The sequence below is a fragment of the Pleurodeles waltl genome, chromosome 4_2 (genome assembly GCF_031143425.1).
Source record: "Pleurodeles waltl isolate 20211129_DDA chromosome 4_2, aPleWal1.hap1.20221129, whole genome shotgun sequence".
NCBI lineage: Eukaryota > Metazoa > Chordata > Amphibia > Caudata > Salamandridae > Pleurodeles > Pleurodeles waltl.
The window spans coordinates 35760154-35782163 of record NC_090443.1 but is presented as its reverse complement, the minus strand read 5'-3'; the positions used below and the strand labels follow the sequence as shown (position 1 = coordinate 35782163).

Sequence of the window (22010 nt, the reverse complement as noted above, 5' to 3'; positions counted from 1 at the left end):
GGTGGGGAGGCTAGCGGAGAAAGCACGTCAAATGCATTCAAGGGCATTAACGCTAGCAGGTTTCCAGAGAGTAGTGAACAGGGCAGTAGTACCCATATGCCAGCGGACAAGAAGCAGATGGAGTGGGTCTTCAGGAAGTGGCCAACAAGGATAACCTCAAAGAATGGTAAGGCTAGACAAATGAGTGAAAAAGCCGCTGTCCCGGAAGGACGGTCATAAAAACGAGGGGCTACTTTCTACTGGAGGTTGGCAGTTTTGGGGCCGCCTTACCCAAGAAGGCAGAAGAATCCAGAGCAGCTAATTTCCTGTTGGCACAGGAACTTCAGAAATCCCAATGAATGTGATTGCAAGGGTGCTGCATTCCTTCCCAGATCGGCCATGACAGTACCTAGGGGGGGTCAGAATGTTTTGAGAGGAGCTGGGCTCCAAAGAAGCAGAGTCAGAGAAAATGGCATTTAAGTGGGAGAGTGGTCAAAGAAGAGCTCTTCAGAAGGAAGACCATTGTGTGTGGGGGGGGGGGGTGTTGAAGAGACCGTGAAGGTGGGAAATTAGAAAGGGAATAGAGGTCACAGGAGTCAGGAGGAGGACACAAACGGTGAGCTCTTCAGGAGGTGGGCATCAAAAAAGAGGTCAGAGCGGGTTCTTCAGTAGTAGGCAAAAGAGTGGGTAAAAGGGTGGGGGTGTTCAGAAGTAGGTGGTACATCAGAGGGCACGGAGAGGTCACAGAGGGACACGTCATCAGTAGGTGGGCGTCAGATGGCATGGGGTCAGAGAGCCGATTCTTAAGCAGCGAGAATCAGAAGGGCCACATGGGTCAGAGACAGGGGGGTGTTCTCAGTAGGTGGATATCAGAGGGTGTAAATGGGTCAGAGAGGTAGGTAGGTAGGTAGCAAATGAGGTAAAGGTCAAAGATAAAGGCTCTTCAGTAGGGGCTATCATAGGGTGCACAGGGATCAAAAATACGGAGTCGTAATTAAACGGTCTATAAAAGATGGGTCAAATAGATTATCTTCAGCAGGTGGACTGAAATTGGGCTCTGCTCAGAGGGCGGCTCTTTACAGTGGGGCCTGTCATAAATTAATTCATTTAATTAGGAGGTTTTGTAGAGAGGCATGCGCTTCTGTTCGATTATTTCAGATTGGTGCAAAAGGAGCGTTGGATCACGGAGAGAGAATCTTCAGGCTGTAGACGAAAAAGAGACGAGCGCTGGCAAAGCCAACAGATCTCCCCTTTAAAACCTACTGTCTCCCAATGGTTTAACCAATATGCTGCTATGTTATACTGTGCATATTTTACTTGAGTAAAACTTTTGAGTTAGTTGACTTGTGAACTCTTTGCTCTCGTGCAATACTGTTATGTAAATGGAACTAACTTTATTAAGTATCGGCAAAACGAAGATGTCAAAGCTCTAACCGAGCCTTGGGTTTTCAATGGTTGTAGGGTAGATGTGAGCTGAGCCACATTTAGGTGTACAGGTGAATTCTGGTTGTGGGAGGGTGTTCATAATGGGACATGGTGGAGAGCTCTGGGCCCGAGGATGAAGGCAGTGTGAGTCAGTGTCCCGTAACATTGTTCAGATTACATATATATTTATTTGAACACTATCGGATTTCGTTCAATCAGAATCTCATAAAATGCCCTCAATTTGAAGTAATTAATCCCACCTGGCAAGACTGCATTCATTCCCAAAAAAACATTGTCTTCATTTAGCATGTTCAGTTGCCTATCCAATAGTTTGTATACTTGCAGACATCTTGTGGTACATAATAAATAAATACGTCAAGGCTATGTTCTGTTCTTTCTCAGCCTTTTCTAACCCAGTTCTCACAAGGAACAAAAACTTCTTCACATTAAAATTGTTTTCTATTCATAGAAAGTAATTTCTCACAAAAAGGCTGACTGGGAGATACTTATCCAACGAACTTAAGCATTGTGTAGCATTCTGCCTTTCAAGAACAGCTCAGGCTCATTATGCCAAGTTTTAAAAGAACACAATAACGCTTTGGTAGTGTAAACACGATCTACAAGTACTGTCAAAAGAGGCTTCAACACAGTGTGTATCCCTGTATATTTGTGAGATATTGCCTGTACATTAAACACTAAAGAAGCAAGGTTACCCGCCACTCAATGTGTAGGATCCATATAAAGCGAAGAGCTTTTCTGTAGCAGACAACGTCAGGCGTCCATTCTTGTGCATCTCTGGGCTTTTAGGAGCCTTATATTCAGTTACGATCCTTGGTATTTGGCACATTTGCCTGTCAAACCCTGTATTTTTGTCCACTAAACCAGGTATCTGTTGAAGAAGATTGTTTCAGTAACCTAAAAACCTGGATACGCCCTTCTTCAATTCCCAGGACAATCACTGAGCCATTTAAAAGTCCTGGCTTTAATGCAATTACTATAGACGAAGCCTATTAAAATGACGTTTACTTAAATGACAAAGCCAGTGGAACACTTTTTAATTAGTGAACACCCTATAAGCTAACCACTTCTGCATCATAGTACCTCCATTCTCTACGCAACCATGCAGAAGATTAGTTTTTCACTAAAGAGCATTTTGTAGACTTTCACATCACACACTTGTACTCAATGTTTGCCCACAAGACACTGATTAGAGGAGAAAATGACATGTCATGCGCAGGCACTTTATTTCCTAAAACAAATTTCCTGCTGGTATCCCACGTGACCTTATTGGGTTTGTTGTTTTTTACTCAACACGAGGTAAGGCGTCCTGTGAAATTTTCGTGCGAGGTACCATCACATTGTGAGCCATCAGCACATTTGTTCCAAATCCAGCAGTTTCATACACCTCACGTTTTTACCTATCTAAGAGATCTTTTCGTTGAGACGGCTTAAAATACTCAGTACCTCCGACCAAAGAAACATTAAGGCATTTTAATCACCAGCGAATATTCGGGCAAATGCCTCCACATAGAAGTCTGTTTTTTTAACCCCAAATACACGACTGGCTACCAGGGTTGGTCAAGCTATAAGAACCAGGGTTGGTCAAGCTATAAGAAAAATAACTAACTGATTTCACTAAACACGTTCAGATGCATGTGGAGAGAACCCGATCAAATTTTTCCAAACTAGATTACACTGTCAACTAAAGTTTAAGCCATTTCAGGCACAAATTAGTTCATGTTCCATTCACCGTCAGTTACTATTGTTCACACGAGCCCATCATTTTAATATACTGAGAGCATATAAGAGCTAGGATGCCATACTTCGGCAGGCAATACCCCAATATAACTGATAGTTAAATGAAATGAAAGCTGGTTCTGAAAACTGCACAGGATGAGCAAACTGAGCAAATGCATTGATCACTAGTTTCGATGGAGCTCATTTTCAGCGCAAGTTTAGTATATATGTGAAAAACAAGTTGTCAAACTCTTAGAAATATTTCTTCATTTGGGTACACATTTTCTACTCTTGAAATAGGAGCACAGTGCCGTGCAGAGCTCTGGAGTATTCTAGAGTGACAAAGATCTTTCACCCTGAAGTTTGTGGCGATACCCCAGGGTACTGTGAATTTAAAACAACTGTGTCAAAAAGTACCCCTTCAGGAATCACTAGCGAGCCTCTCCACGAACTGGATTGCTGTCAGAAATCAAATCAGGACTCAACAATGGGTTAAAGCTGGGTATTACTGCTCCGATTGGGCACAGTCAAATACAATGCATTGCTCCAAGGGCAATTGGGACTCCCAGTACCCCACATTTGGGGTTACCGTTCAAAACAGGATGCCAAAACCAACATTTCAGAACAGATCAATTGTCGTCAATACATTTTAGTACTGGCACAGTATGCTGCCTAATAGTAGAATTACGCTGCCTAATAGTAGAATCAAAGGCAAAGGACTTCACACCTACAAATCTCTGTATTCTATAAACCACCTGTCTCAATCATAAGATTCCGGCTAGTATGAAGAGAGAGAAATCTAGTTGTCACCCCAATATCATTAGTGTATCATAGGCTTTGGAATTGTGTGATCCAAAAGCTGCTTGCCACACTGTCAAAAGGACAGTGTTCAGACGGAGTCTTTCTCAAATAACAAACTAAAATCCCAGCTCCAATGAGCCAAAGGTTCACAAGCTTTGGCTGCAAGAACTCGGAACAGCCCAGCAGGATTTTGTGTGTGTGTGTGTGCGTGGGGGGGGGGGGGGGGGGGGGGGGGGGGGTGCTTGTGTGGTTTGGTGCCACACTTCCCACAACAGATCTGTGGGAATAGATGTGCTCACTCCAATCTGGAGGGATGCCAAACAGTATCAGAGAATGAGAAGGGGTTTGTTTAACAAAAGGTTACCCAATGGTGAAGGAAAGCACACCTGCAAGACAAAATCTGTATCCTGGGCAGTTATTTCATGTGCACTTTGTTGATGTGGAGCACCAAAATATTGTGGGCGAGTTCACTCTAGTGGGCTCCTCATCCCAACAACATCCCATGGTTCTGCTCGGGGGCTCTGGAGTAAGTTTCTGAGAAGACCCTAGAAATAGGGGCATCTGGAAACCAGCAAACAAACAGAATGTGTAAAGAGCAACGAGAAACTGCAGAAATAGGACATTGCTATATTACGGTATTTCTTCCAGATAGAGCCATTTCTGGAACAAAACCACCATACCACTAATGACAAAGTCGTCGAGTAAGGTTATTCCCAAAGGAATGTCATCCACACCTGCCTTTTAATGACCTGGATGAAACCGCGCAAAGGCCTTAAAAGGTGACTGAAAGACCAGCAGTGCGCCCAGGAAGGCTTACTGCACTTTGCCAGCAGTTAGTCAGAGCTGCACCTGTTACATGCAACTGTGCCGTCCAATTTCAGCCATAAACACTAGCTAAAACGTCACTTGGCTAAACAGCCTCATTACGAATGCAAATAATTGAGCAGACCTAAACCAGGCAGGAACATGCGATCACTACATGTCCACAACCTTGCCTAAGTTTCCAAGAGTGCAGTAGAAGGGAGATAACTATTGTTGCTGCCTAGAATAGTCCGACACATTAAAAGCCATATCAAACTTACAACTCAAGAATATTTAGACATTGCTTTTCCAAGGCTTCTTCGGCCAAAGTATTCTTTGCTCTGCATCGCATCCCATTTTGTTATGTTGAGGGTACTAAACGTAGTAGCCAGACTTGGGAGCACCCAAAGGTTTATTGTGAGCTATCACACAGTGCTATCATACAACAAACCCAAAGTGGAACCCGCTCTTCCCATCAAGGGAGAAAATCCAGACCCCATATCTACTGAGAAAGAGGAAGTCTCATGAAATCCTAATGAAGAAAGTGACGGCAAAATCATTTTCTGTAACAGGACCACAATTAAAATAGGCTCTTGCCTATTGCGATTCGCAAAAGAAAAAAGTAAACACAGCTTATTCGGAAAGCTGTTATTCACTGGTCTAGTTATCTTTTCCCACGGAAAAAATTCTTCTGGGAGGTTTCTCAGGCTGCAAGTCTGGCTCACAGCACTATCAGATATTACCTCAGCGTTCATTATTTCAAGGTTATGGGTAGACTACTGTCTGCAATTGTGGGTTTGCCAAACTGAGGATTCTATAAGGGAGATCAGGAGGACTGCTCCTGTCCAGGTCTAATCATGGAAGAAGAGACTAAACTAGAAGGAAGAAGATACCACCCACCTGTACGAAGGGACGCAGGTTTTTGTAAGATTGTTACTGACGGAAATTACACTGTGTTAAATAATGTGGTTGTTAACAGATAGGAGCTTTATACTTTTGCTGCAAGACTGTGTGTGTGTATATATATATATATATATATATATATATATATATATATACACATACATATACATATACACACACACACACACACACATACATATATACATACATACATACACACACTGAAAGAGACTTGTCTACGTTCAAGTAACTTTACAGTTAACATCCCCATCTAAAGGAATACTGATTTGCAACATCAGCTCTTGCTAGTTATCCATTGTATTCTGTGTAAAATGAAATGGGTTCTTAAATTTAAAAAAATGAGTGCTGGTATGTTATGAGCTTTACTACATGTACAGGGAGTGCAGAATTATTAGGCAAATGAGTATTTTGACCACATCATCCTCTTTATGCATGTTGTCTTACTCCAAGCTGTATAGGCTCGAAAGCCTGCTACCAATTAAGCATATTAGGTGATGTGCATCTCTGTAATGAGAAGGGGTGTGGTCTAATGACATCAACACCCTATATCAGGTGTGCATAATTATTAGGCAACTTCCTTTCCTTTGGCAAAATGGGTCAAAAGAAGGACTTGACAGGCTCAGAAAAGTCAAAAATAGTGAGATATCTTGCAGAGGGATGCAGCACTCTTAAAATTGCAAAGCTTCTGAAGCGTGATCATCGAACAATCAAGCGTTTCATTCAAAATAGTCAACAGGGTCGCAAGAAGCGTGTGGAAAAACCAAGGCGCAAAATAACTGCCCATGAACTGAGAAAAGTCAAGCGTGCAGCTGCCACAATGCCACTTGCCACCAATTTGGCCATATTTCAGAGCTGCAACATCACTGGAGTGCCCAAAAGCACAAGGTGTGTAATACTCAGAGACATGGCCAAGGTAAGAAAGGCTCAAAGACGACCACCACTGAACAAGACACACAAGCTGAAACGTCAAGACTGGGCCAAGAAATATCTCAAGACTGATTTTTCTAATGTTTTATGGACTGATAAAATGAGAGTGAGTCTTGATGGGCCAGATGGATGGGCCCGTGGCTGGATTGGTAAAGGGCAGAGAGCTCCAGTCCGACTCAGACGCCAGCAAGGTGGAGGTGGAGTACTGGTTTGGGCTGGTATCATCAAAGATGAGCTTGTGGGGCCTTTTCGGGTTGAGGATGGAGTCAAGCTCAACTCCCAGTCCTACTGCCAGTTCCTGGAAGACACCTTCTTCAAGCAGTGGTACAGGAAGAAGTCTGCATCCTTCAAGAAAAACATGGTTTTCATGCAGGACAATGCTCCATCACACGCGTCCAAGTACTCCACAGCGTGGCTGGCAAGAAAGGGTATAAAAGAAGGAAATCTAATGACATGGCCTCCTTGTTCACCTGATCTGAACACCATTGAGAACCTGTGGTCCATCATCAAATGTGAGATTTACAAGGAGGGAAAACAGTACACCTCTCTGAACAGTGTCTGGGAGGCTGTGGTTGCTGCTGCACGCAATGTTGATGGTGAACAGATCAAAACACTGACAGAATCCATGGATGGCAGGCTTTTGAGTGTCCTTGCAAAGAAAGGTGGCTATATTGGTCACTGATTTGTTTTTGTTTTGTTTTTGAATGTCAGAAATGTATATTTGTGAATGTTGAGATGTTATATTGGTTTCACTGGTAATATTAAATAATTGAAATGGGTATATATTTTTTTTTGTTAAGTTGCCTAATAATTATGCACAGTAATAGTCACCTGCACACACAGATATCCCCCTAACATAGCTAAAACTAAAAACAAACTAAAAACTACTTCCAAAAATATTCAGCTTTGATATTAATGAGTTTTTTGGGTTCATTGAGAACATGGTTGTTGTTCAATAATAAAATTAATCCTCAAAAATACAACTTGCCTAATAATTCTGCACTCCCTGTATTCAGTTCTGAAGCACAGGTGAACAGATAGAAATACAGTTTGTTTTTACCACAATTAGATAATCTAACCTCAAATCTGCTGCGATCTCCCACAAAGGAGAAAGCAAGATCTGTTGGTTTGAGGACAAGCACTTCGAGGTTTCAAAGCTTGTAGTTCAGCTGCAGTCGGACACCCGCCTCAATGCTGAAGCGTCCCATGCGAACACACACAATACCAAAGGCTGCTGACTACTATGACTGCTGCACACCATCAATTCAACGTGCACAGGCAAAAGCGCACATCGATGGACAGGAGAGTGGACAAGTGGGCAATGACATATGGCGGAGGAAAGTGGAAAGATTTAACATAAACCTCTATTTGAAGTACTCTGAAAGCAGGGTCATATTAAAAAGACAACAAGAACAGCTTAAATTATTAAGTGAAGGCGAGCATGCCCCTTACTCCAATGTCACCAGAAAGTCCCTCTTTCAAAGTAGTCAATATCAAAAAGTCTACTAAGAATAAATGAACATGGCTGTGGTAAATCTTGAGCAAGAAGTGGGTGCAGAAGAGTGAAATGCCAGGGCTACTGCATAGTAGAAACATTTGATAAGGGCAGTGTCTTTGTTACACCTTTATCAAAGCCCTTTATCTCGCCTCTACTATGTGAACAAAAATAAAAACAGTAAATTAAACAACATATCATCCTGATAGAAAACTAAAACAACTGAAAGAGAAAAATGTTTAGTAACTAGCACCATGCCTTTATGAAGTTAGGCAAAACAAAAAGCAGCACTTCAAAAAAAGGAAGAAAAAAATTTGCAAATATGTCTGGATTATTTTTATTTTTTATAAATAACCTCTTCAGTCAATGATTAGTTTAGACATTTAATAGATCATCATGTATGAACTGTCACTCATCCTCGCACTTACAATAAAACAGACCACTTTCAAACAAGCATATGGACAATAAACTAGAAGAAGAAAGATAGACTCACAACAACACTGGATAAAATTGCCACTAACGATGGAAGGACGCATGGCCATCATTAAAATAGTGGTCCTTCTACGTTTTCATTACCGTTTTTTGAATATACCTATTGCCTTAACAAATAGTTTCTTTGCCACCCGGAGAAGGTTACTCACACAACTGGTAGGAGCTGGTCACCGTCCTTGTGTTTGATGGCATACTCTTACACTTACTTATGATCGTGGGGGCGTTGGAGTCCCCGACCTACAGTTATACTACTTAGTGGTGCAGTCACATTTGGCACACTACTGTTATCACTGACGCTAGACTACCTTACCTTAAGCATAGCCTAGCGCAGATGCCAAACTCTCCTCTCTACTGCTGTGTGGTCTTCCCCCGGAACGCCACTGAAATACAAATCTTATTTAGCACCTGTCTGGCCTGGTCCAAACTTTTACGCTACCTGGGCAGCCAAAACCTATTCTCTCCCCATCTACCCCTTATTAGCAACCCCTGGCTTCCTCTGACTAAGGATCGTCTGGGGCAGCGGTCCCTTGTTGCCCATAACCTGCGAGGGGTCATGATCTAGTTGTCAATGGCATACTCAATCCTAGCTCCACTATGACAGAAGAGAGACTTTCAACTCTTATAGATTTATACTCCACCGCTTACATAGCACTTACCGACTTACCCTGAGAAACCTCTAGATTTCCCCCCACTAACACCAGTTAACACTACACCAGACAGCCGCCATCTTATATCAAAGCTCTATCGCACTTCGGTACAGATACGGCCCGTCAGTGAAGAGTGATCAAGGGCAGCTTGGGAACGGGATCTGGGACACCACCTTCCGCATAAGACATAGTACTATTGTTGCTTTCACTCCAGACTTGTATCGAACAACCATTGTCACAAGCTCTTACATTACAAATTTCTACACAGGACATACACCACCCTCAAAGCCCAAGTAAACTTGACCCAATTGTTGCCCCAAGATTAGAGCAGAACAGGTGAACATTGCCCACTTGACGTGGAATTGAGAGAAGATCAAAACATATTGGGAGGATGTCTCTGCTACCCTGTCTCTTATGCTTGAACAACCAATTGATCCAGATCCACTGATGGCCTTGCAGGGATATGCCAAGCAGTTACCCCCCAGATTACAGTGCTTTGCCGCCTTTGCACTGCTTTTGGCCAAACAACAAGTAGTGCCCCATTGCGGAAGTGATGTGCCACCTACCACTGCTGCTTGGTTAAGGAGTGTGTCATACTGTGATACAAACTTCAAAATTTTTGTTTTCCTACAGCCAATATTTCAAGGATACCTGTCTGCTGCTAAGAGACTACTTGCCTACAACAGACCACGCAGTTGAGCATGCAGATATTGACTAGTGGCTTTGTGTACAAGAATCAGCCCCTCTGTTAGCTTATTTCATGGTTCAACCTGGTCTACTTAAACTGTGGCGTCCACACTACTTGCTCTCCTCCATTTCTTGTTCTGTATGTTTTTTGGGCTGCTGGCACCATGCTGGTGTTATCTTCCTCTCAGTTTCTCTATCCCGCTTCCTGTCCCCCTCATTATTCTACCACTTATGTACTAATCGGGTGTCAAACGTCTTATGCTTCCATTTTGTGGCTTCCTTGTTCCTTTTTTTCTGCAACTAAAATGGATTTAAAAAGTTTACAAAAATAAGAATAAAACTAGGAAAATAAAATAAAATGCTTCCATCTAAACTTCGCAGGCCAATTCCTGCAATACAAAAATAAAATTAAACAGTCGCAGGCAGCAGACTTACAATAGTATTGTATACAGTATATTGTTTTAAAGTTCAAACATAGCTGCCACGTTTAGAAGCAACATACTGGCCTTTTTGTGGAGCAGTTAAAACAATGATACACTATGCACAAATGCATTTCAGGGTTCTCTGTAAACATTGCACTGGGCAGCCATCTTTGAATACTAAAGTTTATAGTGCATCACTGTTGTACTAAGCCAATTTGGCAAACATAATGCTTTAAACATGGTGGCCATTTTGGAATGGTAAAACAACGATACACTATAAAAAAAAATACCTTTCCCAGACGGCCATTTAGAAATAGTGACAGCACAGGATGTAGCATACTAGAGACGAAATGAGGATCAAGTGAACAGCCTAGAAACACTATCTGGGAAGCATCTGGATATTCAAACATGCATTTGCAATGCAATGGGTCTCACACTTGCCAGAGTTAGAGCTATTAGCATTGCACACGCCTAACTGGACTTTTCTTGCCACTTAAACTAAAAATGAAAAGAAAAACAGTTGACATAAGCAAGCAGATTCAAAGAGCCACCATGGCCGCCATGAGTGCAAAGGAGAGACACTAAAAGAAAAAAGTTTGTTTGCAGTCGAACATATCAGCAATTGTGCAGTTATCCATTTAACAGGGTCAGTCTGCAAGAGGGTAACAAAACCACCCCAAGGCAGGACAAACTTAAAGCATTTACCAATGATAAAGCATTTTTGAAAGGCAGGCCCACGAATGAGTGAAAGTGATGGGCATGGTTAAAAGCCCACTATCCTTACAACAGGTCAAAGAACTTGCACGCTCGACCTAAAAAGGAGAAGGAAAATGAGAATGGCACTCAAACAGTTTAAAGAGGGCAATCTGTGAAAGTCCATGCAACAAAATATCTGTCTACTGTCTTCAACATGGCGTAATTACAATCCACCCTTAACGTTTAAGGGGTGTTAATGTTAGTCCCAATAAACTGCTCAGGCTTACTTACTTTGTCTCAACTTTTCATAATGGACCTATTGCACCCAGGGCATCTGACATTAATGTTCCCAAAGAACCACTCATATCTATAGTCTATCATTGGCTCATCAACACAAAATAACAAATTCAAAACCTAATAAATTCTGCATAAACGTTCTCACAAGCACAAGGCAACCCTCGGGAATGCAGTCAAAAAACTATTATTACATATATACATATACATATATATATATATATAAAATTAACAAGATTACAGAGCTAAATATTCAACACCCCTATGAGGTGTACCAAAGATTACCAAACTGCACATTTTCCAGCCACAGGGTTGCTCAAAGATGGAAACCACCATGAAAACCCCTGTCTACCACAGAGATCGATATTTCAAAGCCCACAGGTTGGACATTCACACTCTGCACTGCTGTCTTTGCAAATGCTTATTTGTGTACTGGGGAAAGAGTGTAGACAAAAGCATCTGCAAAACGCATGCTAAACAAAAAGGCAAACTTTTTTTGCCAATCATTTTGCAGACATTTTTGTCAATGCTCACTTTTCGGGGCTACTGGGCACTTGCAGACAGTAAAATAGTCCCTCACGCAATCTAATGAAAGTATAGGGACACACCTGAACAGCCACTTAAAAAAAATAACGAGGTACTATGGTAAAAGAAGCAAGTGGCTGAAGGAGACTAAGCCAAAGACTCTTAAATGTAAATATGGAATACAATCCTTGAAGTAAGCAGCACAGCCCCATACATATCAAACTTTTGAACACGTCTGTAGCTGAGCGACTTAAAACAGGCCACAGGAGGAATCTAGCATCAGCCAAACACAAATGCGAAGGAGGATACCAGAAGCATTCAAATGTCAGAGAATAAATGGTTAATTTAATGAGATCAAAAACATCTTAAGCAATGACTGGAATACAATTTAGCCATCTATAGGAGTCGGAGTGTCTTTGGTGGTGGTAACTAAAATTGTACAACTCTCAAAGGAACACATAAAACGCTGCACTAATGTAACCACTGATTGGAGACAGCTTCGTTTTCGGACTCTATGAATTATGCTACTGCAATTTAAAGCCTTTAAATAACCAGAGAAGAAGGATGAGGGGACGAAACGAGCAGATCTCAATCATCTCAAGGTGCGCAAAGAAAAAGACCTACTTGAGGTGTGCAAAAAAATAATAATCTACCGATATAGGAAGAACCATGAAGTTCGTGTCAACACATTATGTTTATATGTTTAAAGAAGCCTGCGACCGCATGCGGGCAGTGCTCAAGAAGGAGCATAGGCAAGGGGCATTACCAGAATGGAGGCAGAAAGTGACTGAGCTCAAAGGAGGCGGCAAGAGAAGGGAACAGAGAGGGACGTTTAAATATTCAGTTGCAATGCCAGGAGGACTGGCTTGGAGGTGTAAGTATTCTTTGTTGTAATAGCCTTGTCTTGTTGGTCCCAGCTATGTGGCTTGCACATATTGTCTATGAAAATATACAAGGTTTCTCAGACAAATGTCGTAAAATAATACTTTTGTTACATGAATTTAGGCTTGGCTCTCGCTCAGTTATACTAGCAAGGAAAACTACAGCCCTAGAATGTAAGAGACTGCCGTCTAAAAGGCAAGACTAGATGAAGTGCCACGCACTGCGCGAGGCTACTCACAAGCTGCACTCAGTCAAAGCTCTGAAAAGCTGTCGGGCCTACGATATCGTGCAGTTCACAGCTTAGGCTAAAGTGCCCATTAATGTGAAGCCTTGTTGGACAAGAAGCTCGTGCCTCTCCACCCCTGCAGGTGAGCATCAGATATTACAGGGTGACCTTTGTCTGTCCAGGGCGTCTGCAAGGTCAAAGCACGAAGTTCAGGATGCTAAAGGGTACCTAAATAGCCCAAGTGTGCCCCAAAATTTAATGGCATCCTTGACAAACTCATTTTGGACCCAAGACGAACGCAAACTTTAAAAATGTAAACAACCACAAATGATGGCAGGGTCCCAAAACATGATTGACACCCCAGTAATTTAGTCCCTCAAGGAGGTCCAACCAGACGAGTCTTTGTCTGAAAGCCCCCCTTGTGCTGGTATTTTATGTTACAAGTTGTGTAATCGAAAGTTCTAGAGAAAAGCTAAAGCAATCTACAGCCAGACCTGATAAGTCTCAACTGTCCAAAAGCAGTACAGTACGACTCGTACATCTATCATAACCCTATTTGAAGACACATTAAAAAAAAAAAAAAAAAAACACACCACACTTTAGAACAACACACACTGTACACTCGCCTACACAACTCACACATTACATAAATGCACCGGCACTCCATTATAGACATCACACACACTTTCAAACACACTGTTATTTGCATCACAAAGACAGCCAAAAACTCCCACTCATGACACAAACGCAGCCGACATACAGTCAAACACACTCATACACACAACCACCATGTGCACAGCTATAAATACATATGCTCTCACCCCTGCACGCTTAGACCATACATACTTTAAAACCCGACTTACAAAATACACTCTCTCATACACAATACTTCCAAACACACCCACACAATACCTTCAAAAACAAAATAAAGACACGTACTCCTCCAAGAGTAAACGACACAACCAGTAAAAATACACCCACCCACCAGGGCTCACATATTGTTTGTTGCAGCCGAGAGGTTTCGAAGCTGTTACTCTCCACCAGGCTGTGCACTCCCCGCCCCCTCAAAGCACTGAAGACATTCTTTAATTCCCCACTGAGGAAGGACAGGGGAATGGAGGGGGAGTTCGTAAAAACCTCAGCCACCTTATGCTTTTTTAAACCTCAAGAGCTACAACAGTCCGTTGCTGAGCTCTGCCTCCACCATCACCATCTGCTCCAACTCCAGAACAGACACACAAGGGGAGCCCTGCCCCCATGATATAGAGCCACTGGGGTCCTGCACCCCAAACGCGAATAAATCACAGAAAAAAGGAGCACTACCTTAAAGACAGGCCGAACTGCAGGGAGAGGCATCTGGAAACAAGACACTCAGTAGCCTGCACCCCACACAGAGGCAACATTCCTCACATGACAGGGAGGGCTCGCTATAAAACAAAGATTCGACTCCAAACAGGGGAGAGAGGACGCTGCACCCCAACCACAAGCAGCATTGTACAGACGGACCCTGACCTCAAAAACGAGCTCCTGCGAAGTGAGGAACCTGTATCCAGAACATTAGAGTGTGGGAGCTGCTCCCCAAACCCTAGAGTGAGTCACATTCACCTAACACAACACTGAGACGGACCTACACAGAAAATACAGGCAATCAATCAAGTAATTTATAAAGTGCGCTACTCACCCGTCAGGGTCTCAAGGCGCTGGGGGGGGAGCTACTGCTCAAATAGCCATGTCTTGAGGCGTTTCCTGAGAGTCAGGAGGCCCTGGGTCTGGCGTAGGTGCAGTGGTAGGGAGTTCCAGGTCTTGGCGGCGAGCGGAGAGAAGGATCTTCCTCCAGCGGTGGTGCGGCGAATGCGGGGGACGGAGGCGAGGGCGAGGCTGGCAGATGGGCATGTGGAAGGTGAGTCTGTCGTTGAGGTAGGCCGGACCTGTGTTGTGGAGGGCTTTGTGTGTGTGGGTGAGTAATTTGAAGGTAATCCTCTTCGATACGATTAGCCAGTGTAGGTCTCTGAGGTGGGCAGAGATGTGGTCGCGGCGTGGGACGTAGAGGATGATTCGGGCGGAGGCGTTTTGGATATGTTGCATTTTCGTTTGTAGTTTGGCCGTGGTTCCTGCATAGAGTGCGTTGCTGTAGTCCAGTCGGCTGCTGACCAGGGCGTGGGTGACGGTCTTTCTGGTTTCGACAGGAATCCACTTGAATATCTTGCGGAGCATGCGAAGGGTGTTGTAGCAGGAAGAGGAGACTGCGTTGCCCTGCTGAGTCATGCTGAGTGCTAAATCCAAGATGATTACCAGGTTTTGTACCTTGGGTGGTGGGTGTGGGTGCGGCTCCTAGGGAGGTAGGCCACCAGGAGTCGTTCCAAGCGGAGGGGTTGCTGCCGAAGATGAGGATCTCTGTTTTGTCTGTGTTTAACTTGAGGCGGCTTGATTCCATCCAGTCGGCGATGGCATGAATTCCATTGTGGAGGATAAGGCAGCGCCTCAGGGGGGATTGCACCCCATAACAAAAGCAGCACCACAAAGATGAAGCTCCTCAACACATATCACCAGACAGGAAGTACACCCAAAACAGAAGGAGCACTGGAGGGACACTGCACCCCAAGGACATGCAGAATTGTAGATAGGGACCTGCACGCAAATTCCCGAGAAAAGGGCGTGTGCTCAACACAAGTAGCACTGTAGGGTTAGACGAGACCTCCACCCCAAATATAAACAGCTCTCTAGAGAGGGGGAACCTGAACAGCAGCAAAGCAGATGCTGCATCCCAAACGCAGGTAGCACTGCAGAGATAACAATATCTTTAACGCAAGCAACGTCACAGAGGAATCACCCAAATACAATCAGCAGGACTGAGAGGGACCTTCATGCCAACCACTGGCAGTCCTGTTGGAGCAGCTCCTGGAGAAGGAGTTGCACTTGTTCCTGGCTCAGCCCGTTCCAGTTAGTCACAACAACGTGGTCTCCAACGAGTAGCTCGTGAGCTACCCATACATAGCTCTCCTGTGTGCAGCCCAGCCTACAAAACCTGAAAAGTTTATATTTAAAACAAACATGTAAATTTGTATGTTGTGGTCAGTATTACAATTCTAATCAGATTCGTAGCTTTGGGTGATTTTCATCAACATAAGTAGTTTTTACTACAAAAAGGTTGGAGACCCCTAAGCCGAAGATAGGAATCTCCTGCTCATGCAGGGGTAAAGGCCAGGACAACTCACTAGCCTAGCAGTCGCCCACCAACTGAACAGACACACTGGCCTCACGGCGAAAAGGTACCACTTGACACTGACCTCAAACAAGTATTCACAACCTAAGGCTACCATGAACGCTTGGCCAGTTGACATGTGTCCATGCAGTCATGTTATACTAGTATGTAACTCTGTCATAACTGCTTGAATTTTGCTGTACCCTCTGTTCTACTAATACATGCAAATATAAAAGTAAACTAATAAAATAGTCTACGCCGAGGATGTATTCAGGAAGAGGGGTGCCAGCAGGCTGTTTTTCTTTTCTCAATGTCACTTCAGACTCTTTAGCTACTGCTGCTAACATTACTCTCGTAATTAACATTTTAGCACGCTCATTTGTTTATTCCACGGGTGTTAATGATAGACCATTAGCAGTGAGAGTCTCACATTTGCATTCTGAAAGACTTTCTCTGTCCGCTGAAGCACTACCTGTTTATCCCTTGAATGCCAAAAAGAAAAAAGGCATAAAGTCAGGAGCTAAATTTTATTTCGCATTTCCAAGTCTGCCAATTGGCACAGTGACATGTAATCAGGACCATTGGAAGTATGTGTTTGTGGCCACAACTTTTTCCACATAATCATGAATTTTCATTATTTGCTACATAAAGCACCATCTGCAGCATTATTTGAGAATTTCAGCCAAAAACGATTTTGTTCCCATCTCAAACGGATCAAACGTTAAGCAAAAAAAAAAAAAACGCTACATGAGCAGAGGCAGATCCTCTACAAAGCTTACCTATTAACTTTCAGTTACTGATAGCTGTGTTTATGTGATAAACGGATACTAATGAGACAAAACTCTACCCATACACTTTTAATAGATGTTAAAGTGACAATTAATAAAATAATACTGCTATTGATTGTGCCGCAATGTGCCACATAATTTCCCATTCCTATCTGCATAAATTATCAACCACTGCTGCATAACTCACTGGTCATTGATATATAATTCCATCAGCCCTCTTGGCTTTTTATCTCACAGCATGTTGTATTGTTACAATGTACTATTGATATAAGGCTGTCATTATGGGTTCAAAACCCCAGCGTGTAAAGTGCTTTTGGATACAACGCAGGAATTACTCTCGGGTATTATGCATGACATTTAGGCCATTTGTCAGCTATGTTTTAACTTTTTTACAAAGTCAACTGGTTCATTTAAAAAACTGCTTATTTCACACCTAAAGCCAACACTAAATGATGCTCACAAATTTAGTCAGGATTCACTCATTCACAGCATGCATTAAAAGATGGACCTGGCAATGCAAATTGTTTAGTCTTTTCTGTAGTGAAAAGTTTAATACTGAGGTTTACAACACTAAAACGGTACAACATGGACAGCAGTAGCAAAACCTTCACATAGAATAAGTAAAAGACAACTTGCAGAAGTAGGGTGAACGTCAAACAATTATCACACATACACAGAAGGTACAATGAGAAGAGTTAAAGGCCTGTTGAACGCTCTCTGTAAACAGAGAAGCATACATGAGGTACAACTGTCCAGGAAGAAACATCTTATGGAACTACCATACATTCATGTGTGTGTATAGGATGACGAACCATTGCCTACTTAGTCTAGTGAGCTTTATTAATAACTTCCACATCAGGTACTTGAAGCATCCAAGAGTACTACTGCTCATTGGTTGAGTGGTTTTCTAGTTCTGGGTTTACTAGTTTTGGTGAGGTAACGTACCTCAACTTAACATTTATGTTCTCCCTTTGCTCCCACTCAGACGTATATGAAAATAGTGTAGGTGCCCTAAAAATATTTTACTGGGGCCTCCCTTCTACTTTCTTAAAAACAGGAGTGGCGAACAATGGGAGCTGATTTTCTTCTGTCACCATGTTTCGGTGGCTGAATATTGCCCCTATGGAGTGAAGCACTTTCCTCAAGACTACAGGTCTTGGTAATGCATCACTTATTGTGAAACAGTCACTGAATCACATGGCATGATATGTAAGTGCACACAATATAACCTTTGTGTTTTCACATAAGATGAGCAACAAGGGTGGACATAACACTTCTTCACAGAACAGGCACATGCTGGGCAGAAACAGTGCAAGCTTTAGTCCTTCAGTGGACAGGTGCGGCTAGAGCAACAGCACAAGCTTTCCCAGTCACAGGACATGTACAGATCAGCCAGCAACAGTGCAAGTTGTTCTTCCTCATCGTTGAGGTACAGTGCAACAATAGCAAAGTAAGCTTCTCTATCTCACAGAAGGGAGCAAGTTCAACCTTCCTTTTCCTATAGAACAGATTCAAAAGGCAGACTAACACAAGCTTTCATCACTGATATAACATGTACAGTTAGGGCATGAGTGACATATAGGTTACAGACAGATCTCTGAAGTTGCTGCTTACCTCACTTAGTAGAATGTATGGGAGGATGAGTGAGAGTATTTCCAAGTTTGGACACCATTCTCACTTAGATGATATTCCAGGTCAGCGTTCTGAAGGTCCTGCTGCTGTCACTTCTGTATCTCCTGGTGTCATATCCGGCTGTCTTGCCGCAGTCAATTTCTTTACCTCCAGCTACTGCCACTCACTGATACATTTGTTTAAGAACTTTAGGTCTTAAAGGCTAGGCCCTTATTGTACTAAAACAGAGACCTTCCCTACTCTTGGCATGAAAGGGGATGGAGGGAGCAACATATGCCCAGTATGGTCCATTTAAAGAAAATGGCAAAAAAGAAAATCCTATAGCTATTGTAAGACCTAAATCAACAGTGATAAATGCAAGAGGAAATGTGAATACTTAGTTGGGAAACTGAAGAAAATTTAAGTATTGGGCCATTTACAAAACACTGGAGTTTGTGTTGATTTGAGTTTCCACATACTGAGAATATTGAGAAGTAGCTGTAACCTAGTAGGTGACTGCTATTTAGAGTAGCTCAGCCTATAAAGCTATGCTTTAGATAGGCACACAGATGCTAATCTCTTCAAAAATGGTTTGAGCACATGCGTGCAAGCAGGTAGCATGCAATCCTAGCCTCAGTGTTGCACCAGCTCAGTCACTTTGTCACAATTTGGCTGGTGAAGGGTGTCCCACTTTTCTCTAAATGTTGCAGTTCAAAATGTTGAGGGCTACAAGTGACACTAACCCTAAACAGTTCTGAAGGAGCAGACTTGAACCCCAAACAAGAGTGTGATCTACACTCCAAACACAACCATCAACAGAGGCACCTCTCCTCAACAAACAGGAGGCAACACTGTAAGCCGCTGCACCGCACACATGAGCAGAACTGAAAAAGGCCAGCACCCCCAGACAAAAGGGAGACATAAGGAGAGGGGACCTTGAACCCAAACGGCAGAATGATCTGCGGCCAAGCACAAACAGCACCTGAGGTGGCCATGTCCACGAACAGAGAGAAATCTGTATTTCAAACACAAGCAGCATCATATGGCACTAGCATCCGAAAAAGAAGCTGTAAACGTAGGGGACTGCAACCCAAGCACACACAGCACTGCAGAGAGTGACCATCATACCTAATAAATAAGAAAAGGGGAATGCAACAACCTCTGAGAGGTACATGCACCCCAAACAACTGAAACGGGGACGTGTACCTCTGACTAACAGCATCGCATAGGGAGTCCACAATGCGAACATGAGTACCACTACAGAGAACTGACTTTGGGCTCAGTGTGTCCACTGACATTTCAATGCCTTCCAACCATACGTTTTTATAAAAATGCACTGTACTGAAATAATAATCTGACACACATGGAACATTGTAATGTGTGGTTTAAACCTTTAGTGCTAAGAGATGATAAGACCCTTTAACGCGGGATCACTAGTCATTTTGACAGGCACAACATAACAATTCCCACCACCTCTAAACCACTCCCCCAAATAACAACTCACCAACACAAGACCGAAGCGCTCCTCCAACTCCCCGGGATCCGGCATAGGCACCTTCAGCGGAAGCAGAGGCGGAGCACCGGGGGCCTCCAGGCTCTCAGCGTTCCCCATCCTGCAATAAGTGTCCCCTCACAGCCAGCCGCAAAACAGATCCTCCCTTCACGGGCTCGCTTTTCCAGGGGAGCTCCTCCAGTGAAGGATCCCAAACTTATAACAGCCAATCAGGTCCTCGCTTCAGAGACCCCGCGTAACCTGCAGCCAATTAACAGCTGCGCCGATACTCGCTGCTCAGCCAGAAAGTAATTAGTTTATTTGTACTGGCGTATTGGGAAAGTCGCTTCTGCCGTCTGCAGGGACCAAGTACCCCGCAGCGAATTAAATCCACAGGTCAGTCCAGGGCGTCCAACGCACAATCGGAACTGTCGCCGCCTGACAGTCCGCGGTCCTGAGGGCCAATCAGCATTCCGGCTAGTCAGGGACCCCGCGCCCAAAGGCCAATCAGTGTTAAGCTTCTGGGGCCCCGCGTGCTCCTTACGTCGAGCTACCGGGTAGCTTCGGCCCCTCTGTGCACTTCACCGTTGCGGCCGTCTCTTACTTGCTTCTCTCCGCTCGCCTCCGGCTGCTGCCCCCATCCTCGCGCTCCCATCGTCTGCCTCGCGTATCAAACTTCTGCACCGCTATCCCATTCATCGCAGCCGCCGACCTACCAAGACACGCCTAGTCCGTCCAAGCCTCGCCCACCTCTGAGTCTAAGCTGGCTGGCAGTTTCTGCTGTCCGCCTGTCTCTGGTGATTCCGGTGGTTGTTTCTTTGCGGGCGGTCGCGCCCCCTGGTGGCTAAGAGCGGTTGTCTCAGCCTGGTAGAGGGGAAATAGCAGTTCCCTCTAAGAGGGATGCGACGTTGCGGTCTCAAGAATAAGCAAAGTAAAGACAGGATTCTAGAAGTGCCCAATGTTTCAAGCGCCTATAGCTCTCTCGAAACTGTTTTTCTTTGTATTCTCGGACTTTTCGCCCTAGTCTATAATAGAAAAAAATATAATATAAGAAACCATGGTACAAGTGCAGAGTGGATGCAGTACCTTGATAGTGAGCGAGACGATGCCTACCAGGCCAAGGAAGGAGGCTACAGCGTGTCTCTGATTTTCTTGGATAGAAGGGTAGCCTTATTAATGAGATCACGAGGAGCGACATCACTCAACCCCTTGACGCTATATTTTTCCAGAAAGCGATGTGACATAAATCCGACCTCAAGAGGGGGACCAACAGAGGAAGTGAAACGCATTAAAATGTCCACAAAGACAACTTATGATTTCTGAAACGGCAGAATCAAGCTCGCTAAAACACACATTCATTTAAATCTTACCACATTTCAAATCATTATTTTAGATTTATATGAACAAATTAGTGGAAAATCTACTCCCACCTGCAAATACATGTGGGAAATATATTCTCATATTAGCCCCGAGCAGTGTTTTAAATTGGCAGGTATTCTTCGTATTTATCACCCAAGTGTTCAGAATGTCAAACAGTTTATTGTGCAGTAATCCTCCATTTTACAGTCACACCAAACTCCACCTAGATTTTAACTCGGGAGCTGGCTTCATCTTCCTCCTCTTGAACCATTGTTAGCGGGAAGGGCAAGATAAATCTGCAATGCTGCTTATTTTTCTACACTTTCATCTAATTCTTCTTCATTAAAGATTCCTTTCCTCCCCCACAGTTTTTTTTTATAACTACCCTACAGTTGGAATGACGGGCGCCAGTGGGAGTGGGCACAAGGACCACACACACTGCCCACCGACTGAGGTGGAGGGGACTGAACACAGGACACCACTTGCGGCCAGTGGGAGGAAGACACACTCCTACTAGGCACCACAAGGAGAAGTACGTTCCTTCCTGCACGAGGACAACGATGAAGAATGAAGCAAGTTCCTCAAACCTCTGCATCCT

The 22010-nt window shown here is 43.7% G+C and overlaps 1 protein-coding gene across 5 annotated transcripts in view; it reads right to left on the bottom strand.

Annotated features, from left to right (window-relative positions):
• The window catches only part of FMNL3 (formin like 3), a 229453-nt gene extending 208720 nt beyond the window's left edge, over positions 1-20733 (bottom strand). For 4 of the 5 annotated variants that reach the window (XR_011202594.1, XM_069230518.1, XM_069230517.1 and 1 more), the window contains exon 1: positions 20066-20313. Coding sequence is in view for 4 of the 5 variants with exons in the window: in XM_069230518.1 (XP_069086619.1) it covers positions 20066-20173 (108 nt within the window). In the remaining variant the exon portion in view is untranslated. Of the gene's footprint in view, positions 1-20065 lie in introns of all 5 variants that reach the window. The other variant, XM_069230516.1, reaches the window with a different exon arrangement.
• Positions 20734-22010: the final 1277 nt, after the last annotated feature.